At 41.8% G+C, this 17,728-nt stretch overlaps 1 protein-coding gene across 1 annotated transcript; it reads right to left on the bottom strand.

Annotated features, from left to right (window-relative positions):
* Positions 1-69: 69 nt before the first annotated feature.
* HPCA (hippocalcin) lies at positions 70-17,403 on the bottom strand. Its single transcript, XM_056556571.1, has 4 exons — positions 17,026-17,403; positions 3,032-3,412; positions 1,870-1,975; positions 70-822 (listed from the first exon to the last, which is right to left on the bottom strand). Exons 2-4 carry the CDS (start codon positions 3,407-3,409, stop codon positions 725-727), a joined length of 582 nt encoding a protein of 193 aa, XP_056412546.1. The 5' UTR covers positions 3,410-3,412; positions 17,026-17,403; the 3' UTR covers positions 70-724.
* Between the last annotated feature and the right edge of the window lie 325 nt (positions 17,404-17,728).

The raw sequence follows: 17,728 nt of genomic DNA, 5'->3' as shown, positions 1-17,728 counted from the left end.
GGTCTTGTGTACACATCATTTAAGCCTTCTAGTTTTGTAAAGGTCCCTAAACTTGTTATATACAAGAAAGAAATGCATATTGTTTATTTATTGATACCTCAAAATGAGTTTACAGAAAACACTGGCATGTTTTAATGGAGCTGATTCTTTTAGTAGAAAAATGAAGCGGGATCAAATTCACAGATAACCTAGCCATAACAAAAGGATACTAGATAAACTACACTCCCTCTATTGAGAGGAAGGAAACATAGCAAAGTGCAATTCTAAACAAGATAGGAAACTAATAATCTACCCTCCCTTCCCCTAATAAATATATTATATATCAGTAGCGTGCATAGTAACTCCCTGCTTTTAGTGCATCCATTACCCACCGTTGCTCATTTCACTAGACCACCTTGTCTCCCACAAAGCAGAACAGCTGAAGACCCATTACTCTACAGCAAATCTAAACTTGCAAGGTGTCTCTGGTCCAAGGTCACACCTAAAACTGCCCACCCCACCCTTCCCTTGTGCCCAAATTCTCCATGCAACTCATGGTTACTCCATGTAATAAAACATAATACAAGATTTAAAGTAATAAATTAAGGGGGGTAGGAAATGGGCTGATTGGTTGGCAGTGCATTCATGTCCATCTACAGCCCAAAGGGTATCTGGGACATGCCGCTATGCAAAAGCGAGGCACGGCCACTGGAAGAAAAGTAGGTTTCCCAGGCTGCAACAAGGCTCAGAACTGTGAGGCTGTGCTGGGATCACACTGCAGTAACCGTACAATAGATGGGTCACTCTTGGCACCTTTTATAAACTCTTCCAAGGATAATTTACCTGAAACGATATGAGCAAATAATATGTTGGGGCGAATAGACATAGCATTAGATATAGAACAAGACTGGCATATCAAAGTGTTTTGCCTGGGATATTTTACTTATATTAACATACCATACATACTTACATACTCATACTTAAAGGGGTTAATAATTTTTCCAAAGCACCACCACCACATCTGTCCTCAGGTTGTGTGCAGTATTACAACTTGTTACTAGAGATGAGCGAATTTACAGTAAATTCGATTCGTCACGAACTTCTCGGCTCGGCAGTTGATAACTTTTCCTTCATAAATTAGTTCAGCTTTCAGGTGCTCCCGTGGGCTGGAAAAGGTGGATACAGTCCTAGGAGACTCTTTCCTAGGACTGTATCCACCTTTTCCAGCCCACTGGAGCACCTGAAGGCTGAACTAATTTACGCAGGATAAGTCATCAACTGCCGAGCCGAGACGTTCGTGACGAATCGAATTTACTGTAAGTTCGCTCATCTCTACTTGTTACCATTCATTTCAATGGAACAGAGCTGCAATATCTTACACAAAAGGTGTTGAAGACAGTTGTAACGCTTTTTTTTTCCTTCTTCAAGAAATCAGCTCTGATTATCTGATCCTGGATAACCCCTTTAAATGTTGCCAGTTAAAATGTTATGGCATAAATTTAATGCCATAAATGTGGCTGCAGATGAAGTGTTGTCAATTTCGACATTAGCTCCAAAACATGTGACGTGTTGCATATGTATGTAGGCACTGGGTGCCAGCCAGAGTTGTACTGACTGCAGCTCAGCTTCTGTTTACTTCCATAGTTTCTGTGTAAAATAAAAGGCTACTTTGGAGCAAGCATGACACTGGACATAGCGTATGGCATGTGTAGCAGAGATCAATATGTTATGTTCCTTCCCAGGTTAGAGAGCAAAAAAAACATAGCTCATTTGTTTCTGAACACATACACAGTACACCAGGCATTATGTAAAACACACTGTCACAAACATGACAGGTCATACTTCGTGTAGCTGGGATGAAGAAAGGACAGCTCTGTGCTTCCAACGTACCATCATTATTTGTGTCCATCTGTCGGAATATTTTCTCTGTGCGTTTCTCTGGTGTGGACTCATCTTCTGGCATTTTCATTACAGAAGAAACCATCTTATAAATTGCCTATTAACAGAAGTCAGACAGGAATCATGCATAACGTTAGAAGTCAGGCCAAAAGCTGAGCCCTGAATCATGCATGCATACCTCACCCATAGAAGACTGCTTACTGAAAATATTTGCTGCTCTATACCAAACTAAATATGGTTTGTGAGGGGTACTGTACCATATACAAATGATTAAAGAGGCATCTGGGGCAATAATACTAACATCTAATTAAATGAGCTATCAATCTGCAGTTTCAATTCATTCTGTGCTCAGTTTAATAACCTTTGCTTCTGTGGCTGCAAAAATCTTTCCAAAGCATACAGTGAGTATTAATATTTGCACAGGAGAAATTGTATTTATGTATGTTGCATTATGCAGTGCATCATGTACTATCCTTGTAAGCATCCCTCCAAAAACAATGTCCCCAATATAGAGTATGCAATCATCAAGTCAAATCGATAGACTGATCAGTAGCCAGGAAAACAGGCTGTTTCCCTGCAGGGTTATTTCCTATTACAACTGAACACATAATTTATACTTCAAGGCTTGGCTCATCCTTTCTATTTATGTTTACATGGTAAAATATATGAATAATAATAGGGAAAATAACTGGTTTACAGTAGAGGTGTATATAGGTTTGCACGGTCTGCAAGGATTTTTACTGGAGAATGGGCTGTATGGAAAAGTTGGAGGAGCGTAAGTAAGTAAATTAGACAAGCCTGACTTCTCGTAGTGGTTTCATACAGCCGATGGTTTATAACCGGCATCAGTTTTGAAGCTAGATAGATGAGCAGACAAAGACAGATACACATATATATATACATACAATGTTCCTATGCCTAGTATATGACTAAAGGAGAACCAACACACATAGCACATGCTTGTGCATATCTACCTTTTCATAATACTGTATATATGAATTTTGATATATTAAAGGGAGTTTCTGGGCTAATACAATTGATGGCATATCCTTAGGTCAGACCCCTTAACACTTTGCTGTTGCTCGCATTGTCATTTCCCTTGTTTAGAAAGAAAAAAAATGATTTTAAAACTGCATTTTCATTCTTTATTTACCTGTACTATCTCCAACATCTCATCCCGGCTGATGTAGCCGTTGCCATCTAGGTCATACATACTAAATGCCCACTTGAGTTTCTGCTCCAGTTTTCCCCTCGAGGTGACACTCAGGGCAATGATAAACTCCCTGAAATCTATAGTCCCGTCACCATTTGTGTCAAACGTACGAAATACATGCTCCGCAAACTTAGAGGCATCTCCATATGGGAAGAAGTTAGCATAGATCTTCTTAAACTCTTCCACATTGAGAATGCCAGATGGACAGTCCTTCAAGAAGCCTTTGTACCACTCCTGCAGCTCGTGATCTGAGAATTCTGTATTCTCCCGCAAGTCTTGCAGCATCTCTGGACGGAGTTTGCTGTTCTGCTTTCCCATTGCCTGCACAGGCCAAAATGCAAGGACATACAATAAAACATTAAGACATGTGACAATGGAAAAATAAATAATAATGTCTCTTCCATCTGCATATCACTTATTATAGAAAAACAAAAAAAATAGGGCAGCACATCCAAAATAACTTTTAAATATGCAAATGCACACTGCCTTGGCTGAAATACAAGTACAAACACAAAAATGACAGTTGCACACTACAAGTACTAAGATATATGTATTTCAAATTGCAATACTGCTATAAAAAAAAATTGAAGTTTAAATTTTTTTCTATAGCGATATTGCTATTTAAAATACATATATATTAGTACTTGTAGTGTGCTACTGTCATATGTGTGTTTAAGTTATGTCTCCAATATAGCTCTTTGCAGAGGCGCTATAATGGCCATTTTTTTTATTAACATTTTGAAACGTTTACAATACCAAAGATCAGGGAATGGCATCACTGAAGGTTGTAATTACAATAAAGCATGGCACATAAGGGTAAATAAACATCATGTCAAATGCAGGGTCTAATGGACATTTTACAGTCATGGCAGTAAAATGTTGGGACCCTCGAAATCTTTCTAGAAAATGAAGTATTTCTCACAGAAAAGGATTGCAGTAACACACGTTTTGCTATACTCATGTTTATTCCTTTTGAGTATATTTGAACTAAACCAAAAAAGGGAGGAAAAATTGGACATAATGTCACACCAAACTCCAAAAATGGTCTGGACAAAATTATTGGCTCCCTTTCAAAATTGTGGAAAAATAACATTGTGTCAAGCATGTGATGCTCTTTTAAACTCACCTGGGGCAAGTAACAGGCGTTTGCAATATAAAAATCACACCTGAAAGCAGATAAAAAGGAGAGAAGTTCAATTAGTCTTTGCATTGTGTGTCTGTGTGTGCCACACTAAGCATGGACAACAGAAAGAGGAGAAGAGAACTGTCTGAGGACTTGAGAACCAAAATTGTGGAAAAATAACAATCGCAAGGTTACAAGTCCATCTCCAGAGATCTAGATTTGCCTTTGTCCCACAGTGCGCAACATTATCATTAAGTTTTCAACCCATGGCACTATAGCTAATCTCCCTGGGTGTGGACAGAAGAGAAAAATTGATGAAAGGTAACAACGCAGGATAGTCCAGAAAGTGGATAAGCAGCCCCAAACAAGTTCCAAAGATAGTCAAGCTGTCCTGCAGGATCAGGGAGCATCAGTGTCAGTGCAAACTATCCATCGACATTTAAATGAAAGGAAACACTATGACAGGAGACCCAGGAGGACCCCACTGCTGATACAGAGATCTAAAAAATCAAGACTATATTTTGCCAAAATGAACTTTATTAAGCCAAAATCCTTCTGGGAAAACGTCTTGTGGACATATGAGAACTAGATAGAGCTTTTTGGTAAATCAAATCATTCTAATGTTTACCGAAAATGGAATGAGGCCTACAAAGAAAAGAACACAGCACCTACAGTGAAATATGGTGGAGGTTCAATGATGTTTTGGGGTTGTTTTGCTGCCTCTGGCATTGGGTGCCTTGAACGTGTGCAAGGCATCATGAAATCTGAGTATTACCAACAGAATGTGGGTCGCACTGTACAGCCCAGTGTCAGAAAGGTGGGTTGGCGTCCAAGATCTTGGGTCTTCCAGCAGGACAATGACCCTAAACATATGTCAAAAAGCACCCAGAAATGGATGGCAATAAAGCACTGGAGAGTTCTGAAGTGGCCAGCAATGAGTTCAGATCTAAATTCCATTGAACCCCTGTGGAGAGATCTTAAAATTGCTGTTGGGAAAAGGCACCTTCCAATAAGAGAGACCTGGAGCAGTTTGCAAAGGAAGAGTGGTCCAACATTCCGGCTGAGAGGTGTAAGAAGCTTATTGATGGTTATAGGAAGCGACTGATTTCAGTTTTTTTTTTCCCAAAGGGTATGCAACCAAATATTAAGTTAAGGGTGCCAATAATTTTGTCCAGCCCATTTTTGGAGTTTGGTGTGACATTATGTCCAAGTTGCTTTTTTCCCTCCCTTTTCTGGTTTAGTTCCAATACACACAAAGGGAATAAATGTGTATAGCAAAACATGTGTTACTGCAATCCTTTTCTGTGAGAAATTTCAGGGGTGCCAACATTTACGGCCATGAATATATATGAATCTCTAGCCTCAATTCATGGAGTCAACCAGAAGTCCATGCCCTATGGTCTCAAGTAGCAAAGGCTATAAAAATCCTGTAAAACCACCCTCGGCTACCAACAAGAAGGTTGGCCTGTCTCTTGGAGACAGAAAGACCTTTAGCACAAATAGACTGGTCCCAAGTTAAGCAGTGAGGACAGTAGCCATTAGTCTTAAGGCAGAAATCACTAATGTACTGTGGATATTTGGCCATGGATCCGGAAGGTTGTGTCAGTCTCTACTTTTCATGACATCCAAAGGGACTTCCCTCTAAAGCCTGGCAGATAGTTTAGTTCCATTTTTAACAATCATCATTATCCCACAGAAGGGTAAAGAATGACTTATTACTCCTCTGGAAGGAGGAACATCTGTAACTCACTCTACCGAGACAAATGAAAGACTCAAGGCCATAATTAAGTAAGAAGACTTAGGAAATAACTATCTCAGTGTAGTCCATAGAGATCAGACTGTCATCTCACAAGTAAAAGCTGACAGTAGAATTTGTGTCAGTTACTAAGCTTTATACTGAGAAATAAGTCTCAATGTGCAGCGTTCTGTTCAAAACTTCACACTTAATGGGATGTACCAGGTAAACTAAACTAAACTTGGGGTCCACCTGGGAATTGTATAAATAGGTATAGCTATAAGCAATTGTTCCTCTTTTATGAGCTGCTGTATGGAACCTTCAGTTTAACTGCGGTGGAAAACTATCTAGATTTTTTACAAGCAGGTTCTGCTATGGTTCTGCAGTTCTGAAATTGTGGGTGAAAATTTGTAAATAGGTTTGCTGTAGTTTTAAGTTCCACACAATGCCTCCAAAATGTGAGTGGGGATTTACAGGCATTGCACTGTGCTTAGTTTTTTTGGACAGTGATCCCTCAACTTACAACGGCCTCAACATACAATAGTTTCAACATACAATGGTCTATTCTGGACCATTGTAAGTTGAAACCAGACTCAACAAACAATGTACAGACAGTCCAGATCTGTGAAATGTGTCAATGGCCGGAAGAACCGACCAAGCAAAATGGGCATTCACTGGTAAAACCCCTGTATTACTGAAGTGCATGCAGTGACTGGTGTCTGGTAGCGCCCCCTACAGTACAGGGAGGTATTAAATGTACAGTCTACCTGTCTCAGGGTTATCTGCTCCTTTGGACACCAGGTGAGGGCGACTCCATGTTACTTTTTGGGACACTTTGTGTACTATACAGGACCCTGAAGAAGCTCCTGTCCTCTACCTAGACCAGTGGTACCCCCAGCTGTTGCAAAACTACAACTCCCAGCATGCCCGGACAGCCGAAGTCAGGTATGCTACATGTGACACTATAGGAGTCATCTACAATCAGCAGAATTACAGAATTGTGGAGGTGTCCTCCTAATAACCAATCAGATTACGCCTTTGTATTTTTACACTGACAGCTGAAATCTAGTTGATATGAGCAATGTCTTCACACTTAAAACTTGATGTATTAAGCATGAAATGAGGTTCTTTCCCATCTGCCCATGACAGAAGAAATAAATATTCTGCTAAATACATTTGTTATGCTCACTCCATCACAGCTCAGAAATGAAGAGATAACACAGTTTACCCTGGCCTAACAAGGCAAACTGATTGCAGAAGGCAGTCTTCCAAAGAAACTCTCTGCCGCAAGGCGACAGACTGCATGTACAATAACATTGAACAGGGGGAGGCCCTAATGCGGACATACAGACATATATCATCATATCATAGAATAGTAGAAAAATACTTGCAGATCAGGACTTCCTGTGGCTGCCATGACTGTATGGCAATGGCCACCCCTACTGAATGGTAAACTCTGCTGATAGGATCAGCGCTGTGAAAGGAAGTAACACGCACATGTCGCTTTCTTTCACAGCAATGAGGGATATCAGAGGAAATAAACATGACAGTCTTTACTATGGATTTGAATATCACTTTCCTTAAAAGCCGTGGTTATTCTTATAGAGGACTCATGCATTTTGTATGGCTACAGAGGGGCTGGATCAAACAGGCTGTAGTGTGTGCAGTTCATCAGGTCATATTGTACTGCAGTACAAATGTATTGCAGCATAGTATAACCTGTAAAAAAAAAAAAAAAAAAAAGCCCCTTTCCCAATAAAAGCCCTGTATTGAAAAAAACAAAACATTCCCCTTAAATCATATACATACTAGGTATTGCCAAGTCCGTAATGATTTGCACTATAAAGCTATATTGTAAATTATCCCGCATGGTAAACGCTGTAAAAAAACAACAAAAAAACCGCAAGAGTCGCCAATTTTGGTGCAAATAGCAGAATAAAAATAGCGGAATAAAAAAATCAAAAAGGTAACATGTATTGCAAAAATGATAGCAATAAAAAGTACAGCTTGTCCCGCAAAAAATAAGTCCTCACTCAATGGCGTCGGACGTAAAATAAATGTTACGGCTGTCGGAAAATAACACAAAAAAAAGGAAAAAAAAATTTTTGCTCAGAAAAGGCAACCGAAAAAAAGCTATATAAAATGAGTATCTCCATAATCGTACCAACCCACAGAATAAATATAACATCACTTTTACCGCACAGTGAACACCTAAAATTTTCCATTTTTTTCACAATATTTTGGCGTTTTTCACAAAAAATGCTGCATGTGTCAACAAAAATGCACCACTTATATAAAGTACAATATGTCACGAAAAAACTCTCAGAATCGCTCTGCTCAGACAAAGTGTTCTAAAGTTATTACCATTTAAAGAAACATGTCAAAATATTTTTTTTTTTTAAAAAGCCTGGTCATTAAAGGACAACTGTAGTGCAAGACTTTTATATATTCCTGTGCCCGGGCCTCAAAAATAAACTTTAACCCCTTAAGGACGCAGGGTTTTTCAGTTTTTGCACTTTCGTCTTTCCTCCTTACCTTTTAAAAATCATAACGCTTTCAATTTTCCACCTAAAAATCCATATTATGGCTTATTTTTTGCATCTCCAATTCTACTTTGCAGGGACATTAGTCATTTTACCCAAAAATTCACGGCGAAACAGGAAAAAAAATCGAAGAAAAAATGCCATTTTGTAAATTTTTGGGGCTTCCGTTTCTACGCAGTGCATATTTCGGTAAAATTGACACATTCTGTAGGTCCATATGGTTAAAATGATACCCTACTTATATCGGTTTCATTTTGTCGCACTTCTGGAAAAAATCATAACTACATGCAGGAAAATGTATACGTTTAAAAATGTCCTCTTCTGACCCCTATAACCTTTTTATTTTTCCACGTACAGGGCAGTATGAGGACTCATTTTTTGCGCCGTGATCTGAAGTTTTTATCGGTACCATTTTTGTTTTGATCGGACTTTTTGATCACTTTTTATTCATTTTTTAATGGTATAAAAAGTGACCAAAATACGCTTTTTTGGACTTTGGAATTTTTTTTTACGTGTACGCCATTGACCGTGGGGTTTAATTAACAATATATTTTTATAGTTCGGACATTTACGCACGCGGTGATACCACATATGTTTATTTTTTTTTTACACTGTTTTAGTTTTTTATGGGAAAAGGGGGGTGATTCAAACTTTTATTAGGGAAGGGGTTAAATGACCTTTATTAACACTTTTTTTTACTTTTTTTTTTTTGCAGTGTTATAGGTCCCATAGGGACCTATAACACTGCACACAATGATCTCTTACACAGATCACTGGCGTGTATTAACACGCCTGTGATCAGTGTTATCGGCGCCAGCTTGCTCCTGCCTGGATCTCAGGCACGGAGCAGTCATTCGTCGATCGGACACCAAGGAGGCAGGTAAGGTCCCTCCCGGTGTCCTGTAAGCTGTTCGGGATGCCGCGATTTCACCGCGGCGGTCCCGAACAGCCGGGTCACTTTCACTTCAGAAGCGGTGGTCAGCTTTGATCGGTGATGTCCTGTATTAGCCGTGGGTCCCGGCCGTTGATAGCCGCCGGGACCGACCTGATATGCCGCGGTGACACCTCGTGACCCCACGGCATATTGCGGGAGCCGGCGGAGGACGTAAATATACGTCCTTCACCGTTAAGGGGTTAACATACCTTCCTAAGTGCCCCAGTTGGTCCGGCACAGGCCTCACGGTCCAGCAGCGCTAACCTCATTCAACTTCCTGGGGACGCCACAGAGCCGTCGGCGTATCACCGGCCGCAGCAATGTCCCGCCCCGGCCGGTGATAGGCTGAGCCCACTGTCATGTAAGAAGCCGGCCAGAGCTCCTTACATGACAGTGGGCTAAGCCTATCGCCGGCCGGGGCAGGACATCACTGTGGCCGGTGATACGCCGATGGCTCTGCGGCATCCCCAGGAAGATGAATGAGGTTACACCGCTGGACCGTGAGGCCTGTGCCGGACCAACGGGGGCACGTAGGAAGGTTAAAGTTTATTTTGTTTATTTTTGAGGCCGGGGCACAGGAATATATAAAAGTCACTACAGTCGTCCTTTAAAAAAGGTATAAAAAATGGGTCCGTCCTTAACGACCACGGACGTATATTTACACCCTGTGGCCTGCTCACGATTTGTGGAGCATGCTCAGAAGCTGAGCGCGCTTTGTATTTGCGGGGTCCTGGTTGCTATAGGCAACCAGGACCCGCGGCTAATACCGTACATCGCCGATCGGGCTGATGTCCGGTATTAACCCTTTAGACGCCGTCTAAAAACGGGAGAATACACTGCCAGTTAGCTCAGCGGAGCTGTTCGGGACCGCCGCTGTGAAATCGCTTCCCAGCTGTCTAATTGCAGTTTGATTGCTCCAAGCCTGAAATCTAGGCTTGAGCAATCAAGTGCAGAAAACACAGATCAATGCATTCCTATGGCAATGCATTGAACAGTGCCTGCAATCAGTATATGCAATGTTACAGCCCCTAGAGATCACCCCCCCCCCCCCTTTTCCATAAAAAAATAAATAAAAAAAAGGGTGTAAATAAAAACAAACATATGTGGTATCGCAGCGTGCGTAAATGTCTGAACCATAAAAATATATTGTTAATTAAATCGCACGGTCAATGGTGTACGCGTAGTCCAAAATAGAGTATTTTTGGTCTCTTTTTATGCCATAAAAAAAAAAAAAAAAGAATAAAAAGCGATCGTAACAAAAATGGTACACATAAAAACTTCAGATCACAGTGCAAAAAATTAGCCCTCATACCGCCCCGTTCGTGGAAAAATAAAAAAGTTATAGGGGTCAGAATATGACAATTATAAACGTATTTATTTTCACGCATGTAGTTATGATTTTTTCCAGAAGTGCGACAAAATCAAACCTATATAAGTAGGGTATAATTTTAATCGTATGAACCTACAGAATAAAGATAAGGTGTCATTTTTACCGAAAAATGTACTACTGCGTAGAAATGGAAGCCCCCTTTTTTCCTTAAAAATTGCCAGGGGGCAATATATGTGAGGGGTACAGGACAGGTGGTATTATAAGTCAGGGGGGGCATTATATGGGCACATGACAGGGGTGGGCTGTCATGTGCCCTCACATATAATCCCCCCGTCATGTGACCCCCACATATAATGCCCCATGTCCTGTGTTCCTCACATACAATGCCCCCCATCATGTGCCCCCACATAATGCCCCCTGACATGTGCCCCTCATATATAATGCCCCATGTCCTGTGCCCCTCACATATAATGCCCCCTGTTCTGCACCCTCAGGGGGCATTATATATGAGGGGCACAGGACAGGGGGCATCATAAATCAGGGGGGGCTTTATACAGGCAGGGGGAGAGAAGCAAGTGGTGGCGGCGGTCTCTGGCACCGCAAAAGCCGCTACAGTTCATTGATTTAAAGCGCCCACTTTAAATCAATGATCTGCTTCGGGGGGAGGGGTTTGGGGAGAGAGAAATAGTCGATAATTTATACCGGAATATCGGTATTAATTTATACCGGAATATCGGTATAAATTATCGGCTATCGGCCTTAACCTCGACAGATTATCGGTATCGGCCCTAAAAAAAACAACAACGATATAGTTCGATCCCTAATTACTATGGCAATACCAAGTTTATACCGTTTATATTTTACTACTACTGCACTACAAAAGTGTGGTGTCACCATATTCTGGGAGCCATAATTTAAAGGGAACCTGTCAATGTGAGAGCCACATAGCATAGCGACAGATACAGTTTCCTTTAGTCTGTCAAGTATAAGAGTTACAGATATTTATGAGGAGACGCTAGCAAGGGAGAAAACTTCCTATCATCAATGGGTGGGCAGGGCTGGTATGTGCAGCTAGCGGTCCCTCATGAATACCTCTGACTCTGGAAACAGCAGGTCTGTCTCTGTGTTATGCTGCAGGTTACCATTAAAAGGGGTTATCCAGGAGAAAAACTTTTTTTCTCTTTTATATGAACTGGCTCCAGAAAGTTTAACAGATTCGTAAATGACTTCTATTAAAAAATCTTCCAATAATTATCAGCTGCTGAAGTTGAGTTGCTCTTTTTTGTCTGGCAACAGTGCTATCTGCTGACACCTCTGTCTGTCTCGGGAACTGCACGGAGTAGAAGAGGTTTGCTATGGGGATTTTCTTCTACTCTGTACAGTTCCTGAGACAGGTGTCATCAGAGAGCACTTACGACAAAAGAACAACTCAACTTCAGCAGCTCAAAAGTACTGAAAGGATTACGATTTTTTAATAGAAGTCATTTACAAATCTGTTTAACTTTCTGGAGTCAGTTGATAAAAAATAAATAAATAAAAAGTTTTTCCCTGGATAACCCCTTTAATTACTTCACCACCAACATGGCTTTGTGAGGGCTTGTTTTTAGTGGGATGAGTTGTAGTTCTCATTGGTACCATTTTGGAGTATCATACAATTTTTTTTAAATACTATCTGTTAGTTGCATAGTACAGTTGTGGTGGGACTGTTATGCACATGCCATCCCACTGACATACTTTCAGGTCATCTGTTGCTTACAATGTCCACTATGAACCTTAAACAACTTTCACTTTTCATACGTTACTGTCTTTTTGTGATTGTATTCTAAAATTGAAAAAGAAACAGTTTGAGAGTAGGTATTTCCTGCTTCAGATTCATCAACAGCAGCCAAAAGAGCAAGCTCCCTGCTGTGGCTGGGTAGCTCTGTGTGTGTCCACTAGCAGCGGCTGATTTTCTGCTGTGGAGACTGTGCCTGCTCGTTGAAGATGCACAGCGGGAAATATCCACCGCTACAAGCGGACCCGGCCACAGCAGGAAGCTCGCTCGTGACTGCCGTTGGTGAATCCTGAACTTGAAATACGCTGCAGAGGCGCTACATGTGACCCTACCCTTAGTGACACTATAAGGTCACCTCACTTAACATGATATAATAGTACATCACAGAGCAGGAAGGGGTTAAAAGCTGTGACTTTTATGGGGGGCACTGTTGTATGAGCATTTTAAAAAAAGAGCTGAAATGTTCAGCTGATGCTTCATTTACCAACTGATACAGAAACATAGAAAGTGTGGGCAGATAAGAACCATTTGGCTAATCTAGTCTGCTCAATATTGTGTTTGGTCTACCCATCTCAGCCATTAAATAAAAGAAAGAAAGCATATTTCGCTCTTAAGGAGATGAGCAACTTCCAGACACCACCGATAACGCGTATAATTGCTATCCACAGAGTAGGAGATAAGTGTATAATTGTAAACAGGGGTCCCTAATCTCCCAGAAGAAAGGAGCTATGGTCACACATGTGCACTCCATTCATTTCCAGCACCACAGATTCCACTGTGTAGGCAAACTCTTAGTTGGGCTTACAAACAATGATGTAAAATACTACGTAGCCTTTGGTGGTAAACATGTATGCTCTCGCGATTTGAGAGTGGATGTTTAGGAAGGACTTGGAGAAAAAAATATGAGTTTCCATAAGTGTCCACTCAGAACTGAAAGGCCCATTATTTGTGTAGTAGAATTTATGATAGCGTTTTGCTGTAAAGTCCCATCAGTTCTATTTTCTCAATACCTTTTAGTATGTGCAATTATTCAGACCTCTTTACCTAAGAAAAGTACAAATGTGCGCCCACGTTAAAAAATGTACATAAGAAATGTTAGGTATCAGCGCTTCTGTAGCACTGGTGACCCGACTACTAGAATTTATACACGAAATCTGTGAGTTTATTTTACAATCCCTACATAAATAGAAATGAGGTGTATTGAAGTATAAAACCTTTGCTGTTCTGGAAGAGGAGAAAAGGAGTAAGGTTACATCCACTCAGGATCTAGGGTCAGGGTCGGTCTGGTCCTTCCAGGGGCAGTACAGAAGAACCCAGTGATTCAGTTTGTGGTCATTTTCAGTATGCTAAATATTTATAACATTGGCACATGCCTATTGCTATATAGTTTTTACAGGCAGTAAAGCAATAAATGTACAATGCATTCCGAGCAACGAGGCTGCTCCTCTGCGTCTACCCGCTACACCGTTTTACGGATAACTGAATAAAGATTTCATCTGGCAAGAATTCCTGGGTGAGTGCATCCGCTTTATTCTTTGAACTGTATATTGGTCCTAAGTCACTCCTGTGTGCTTAGGGTCTTTGGGGGAGATTTAACAAAACCTGTTTAGAGAAAAAGTGGTGCAGTTGCCTGCAGCAACCAATCAGATCACTTTCATTTTTCTGCGGACTTTTTAAAAATAAAAGATCTGCAATCTGATTGGTTGCTTTGGGCAACTGCACCACTCTCTCTCCCTCTACACAGGTTTTGATAACTTTCCCCCATTGTCTTGTTGGAGGGTGAACCTTCAGCTCAGGTATTTCTAGATCAGGTTTTCCATAAAAATAACTCCGTACTGTAGTTCATTCTCCTTTCCCTTAATCCTGTCTCAGCCGCTAAAAAGCATCCTCATAACATGATGCTGCCACCACCATGCTTCACTGTTGGGATGGTATTTGGCAGGTTTCCTACAGACATTGGTGGGTATTCATGAAAAGTGGAGTAGGTGAACATGTTTTTACTCCATTCATTCATGTTGCAACTAACTTTGCGGCAAACTAAAAAGTTGCACATCATAAATCCCTGACCACTACAAACACACAACTCAAAACATGTCTACCACAGAAAAAACAAGAACACAAAAGTCGCACAAAAAGTTGTAAAAAAATAAAAATAAAAAACATACTGCGCTTAGAGATTTTGCCAAATATACCCAACAAAAACTGAGTAAAATGCTTCATAAACGACCCCCATTCTGCTTAAAAAGTTTAATCCTGATATCTTCTTAAAGAGTCTTTCAGGTGCTTTTTTTTGCAAACTTTAGGCAGGCTTTCCTGTGTCTTTTACTAAAAAAGTCTTTTTTTTCTGACCACTTTGCCATAAAGCCAAGATCTGTGGAGTGCTGCGGCGAGGGTTGATCTTCTGGAAGTTTCTTCGATTTGCACACAGGACCTTTGGAACTCTGCCAGAGTAACCATTGGGTTCTTGGTCATCTTTCTCACCAAGGTCCTTCTCCCCAATTACTTAGTTTGGTGGGCTGGCCAGCTTTAGGAAGAGTACTTCTTTGATTAAAAATAATTGAAGCCACTGTGCTCTTGAGAACTTCCAGGGCAGCAGAAATGTTTTTGTACGTTCTCCGGATCTATGCCCCCACACAATCCTGTCTGAACTCTGCAAGCCGTTCTTTCCTACTCATGGCCTGATTTTTGCTCTAATATTCATTATCTGCTGTGAGACCTTATATAGACAGGGGTGTGTCTTTCCAAATCTGGTCCAATTACCTGAATTATTACAGGTGACTTCAATATAGGAGTGTAAACAGCTCAGAGATGATTAAGAGAAATGGGAGGACCTCAGAGCTACATTTTAAGAATCATATAAAAATTTTCTTTTTATTAAATTAAGAAAAATTCTTCTCATTATGTGGTATTAAGTGCAGAATGATAGGGGAAACTTGATTGTGAAAAAACAAGAAGGGTCTTAAAGGGGTTATCCAGCAGGAGAAGGGTTCCGAACTATGTACACTGTATGTTGTATAAAAAAATAAAAATAAACCTCCAATGCCACCAGTGTCTTGCTCCGATTGTCTTCCTGAGCTGCAGCGTGAGGTGTCAGGAAGCATCCAGGCCCAATGTGTCATACTGCAGCTAAGCGAATGTCCCGCCAGCGAGCAGCGATTTGCTGATCATCAGTATGACACCTTGTGCCCAGGTGCTTCCAGGACCCAACAATCACGCTGCAGCTCAGAAAGCCAAATGAATCGGGGGACAGGAGCAGGACAGTGGAAGTACCGCTAGACTGCTCGAGGTAAGAAAAGAGTAAATTTTTTTTATATCACACACAATTGGCATAGTTTGGACCCCCCTCTGGAGATCCCCTTTAAGTATTTGAGTGCATTGTATGTTTGTAAATTACTCATCGTTGTCATTTTTTATATCTACACATGGCCTGATATTATGGCCACATGTGACCACTGGATAATGGAGCACAAGGCACGCTGCTGATGTTGCAAAGTGCTTAGTGTTATAACCAGAGATAGAGACAACATCTTTGTACCCTGCTGATCCCCCTTTTTCATACACAGACTGTGTGTAGGCACAAACGGGATCTGGGAAAAGGAAGTATCTACATATGCCTACCTCTCTAATTTCCCCAATTATGACTGGAGCATTTGGTAATTGAGCATGGTGGCGTTAAGCGGCATATTGCTAATGAGTGTACAGTAGTACATAACGTATTGATATACAGTCAAATGTATATTTGCTTTGAGGCCAGTGCCTGATCCATTGGTGGATGTCTGTGCTGAAGACAAGTCACCTCCTCCCTGTGTGTGATGGGAATTCATTACCGGCTGGCTGATCTCGGATTATCCCAGGGTCTGGTACAGCTGTTCAGCACAGCTGGCATGTGCCGAGGATCTCTGGACACCAAACTCAGCAGATGTGACCCCTAAGGGAGAGGGGGTTCCTGGGGGAGCCCATGGAGCTAGCTCTCCTCTTTGGTAGGGTTGCACAAGTAAATGGGCAGCACATTACCCGGTTAACCCCTGAGATGCCCTCACATTTGGAATTGTGCACCATGTAGCAGTGATGAAGAAGACCATTGGCAGTGCTGCTCCCCATGAAGTGACATGTACCCAGCACACTTTCACCAGGATGCACACACCCAGTAGAGGCATTGGCATCCTGCACCCATCTGATGCCAGGGGAGCCCTGCTGTGTACCATAGCCCTCTCTGCTATGCCTTATTACATAATTCACGTTATATAATGTATGCACAATGCTAGGGGTATTACACTTCCCAATTCATATGGACCAAGCAATGTCAGGGGTGTACGGCGACGGCTGGGACAGGCTTACCGGGCGGAGGTGCTGCTGTATGAACGGCTATGAGGAGAAGGGCTAAGGGAAGAAGTTTACCTATATACACATGCGGAACTAGCCCCGGCTCCCGTCACTGACAGGGTTAACTATACGGCTCCGTGACACCCGTTCCCTGGCTATACCTCTGTGTTACCTTATTCCGGTGTCCTGTTCTCGTGTCAAGATGTAATGTTCCAGAGCCCCGGGATGGACGCTGCCGTGCACCTGTATGGAGCGGCTGTGCCCGGGCTGTGGTCGCCCTCGGTCGTTGTGAGAACCTGCTTAGCACCGGTTGTCGTTCCTCCAGGTGAGCGCGTACGGTAAGGCAGCCCCGATGTCTCTGACTGTGTGTTTCTCCCTGGAGCAGCTGAGCGGATTGTACAGCTTACAGACCAGCCGGGAGCAGGCACTGCCCACCACAAAGGAGAAGGGGGGTTGTCATCCAATATGTCACAGCGATGTCATATACACAGGCTTTACGAGTTTACCGCACAAAATAGAGCACAAAGAATATAAAAATAAACAGGGAGTCCAATAGTCAAGAAATCGGAACCATAAACAAGAGCAAGGCAGTAAGTGAAAATAAGTGCGCCCCCCTATGCGGGAAATGGTTGAGTCCTGTTCTCAGCACAAACTGAATGAGGCTTCAGAAAGCTCAGACAATGATTCGCAGATAACGTTCTCCTCATAGAGGACCCGCCGAGTGCTCAGCGCTCTATACCTTGGCTTCAGACCTGACCGCTGCCAGGGATATGTTCACACTGTAACCACCGCCTGCGAAGACTGCATTTCATTACAGAAATTATATACTTGCCAACTTTTACCAAAAGGCTTAAGAGTGGTTTTTTTGTCACAAA

This window comes from Hyla sarda, chromosome 2 (assembly GCF_029499605.1).
Source record: "Hyla sarda isolate aHylSar1 chromosome 2, aHylSar1.hap1, whole genome shotgun sequence".
Lineage (NCBI taxonomy): Eukaryota > Metazoa > Chordata > Amphibia > Anura > Hylidae > Hyla > Hyla sarda.
This window is presented reverse-complemented; position numbering and strand designations above follow the sequence as displayed.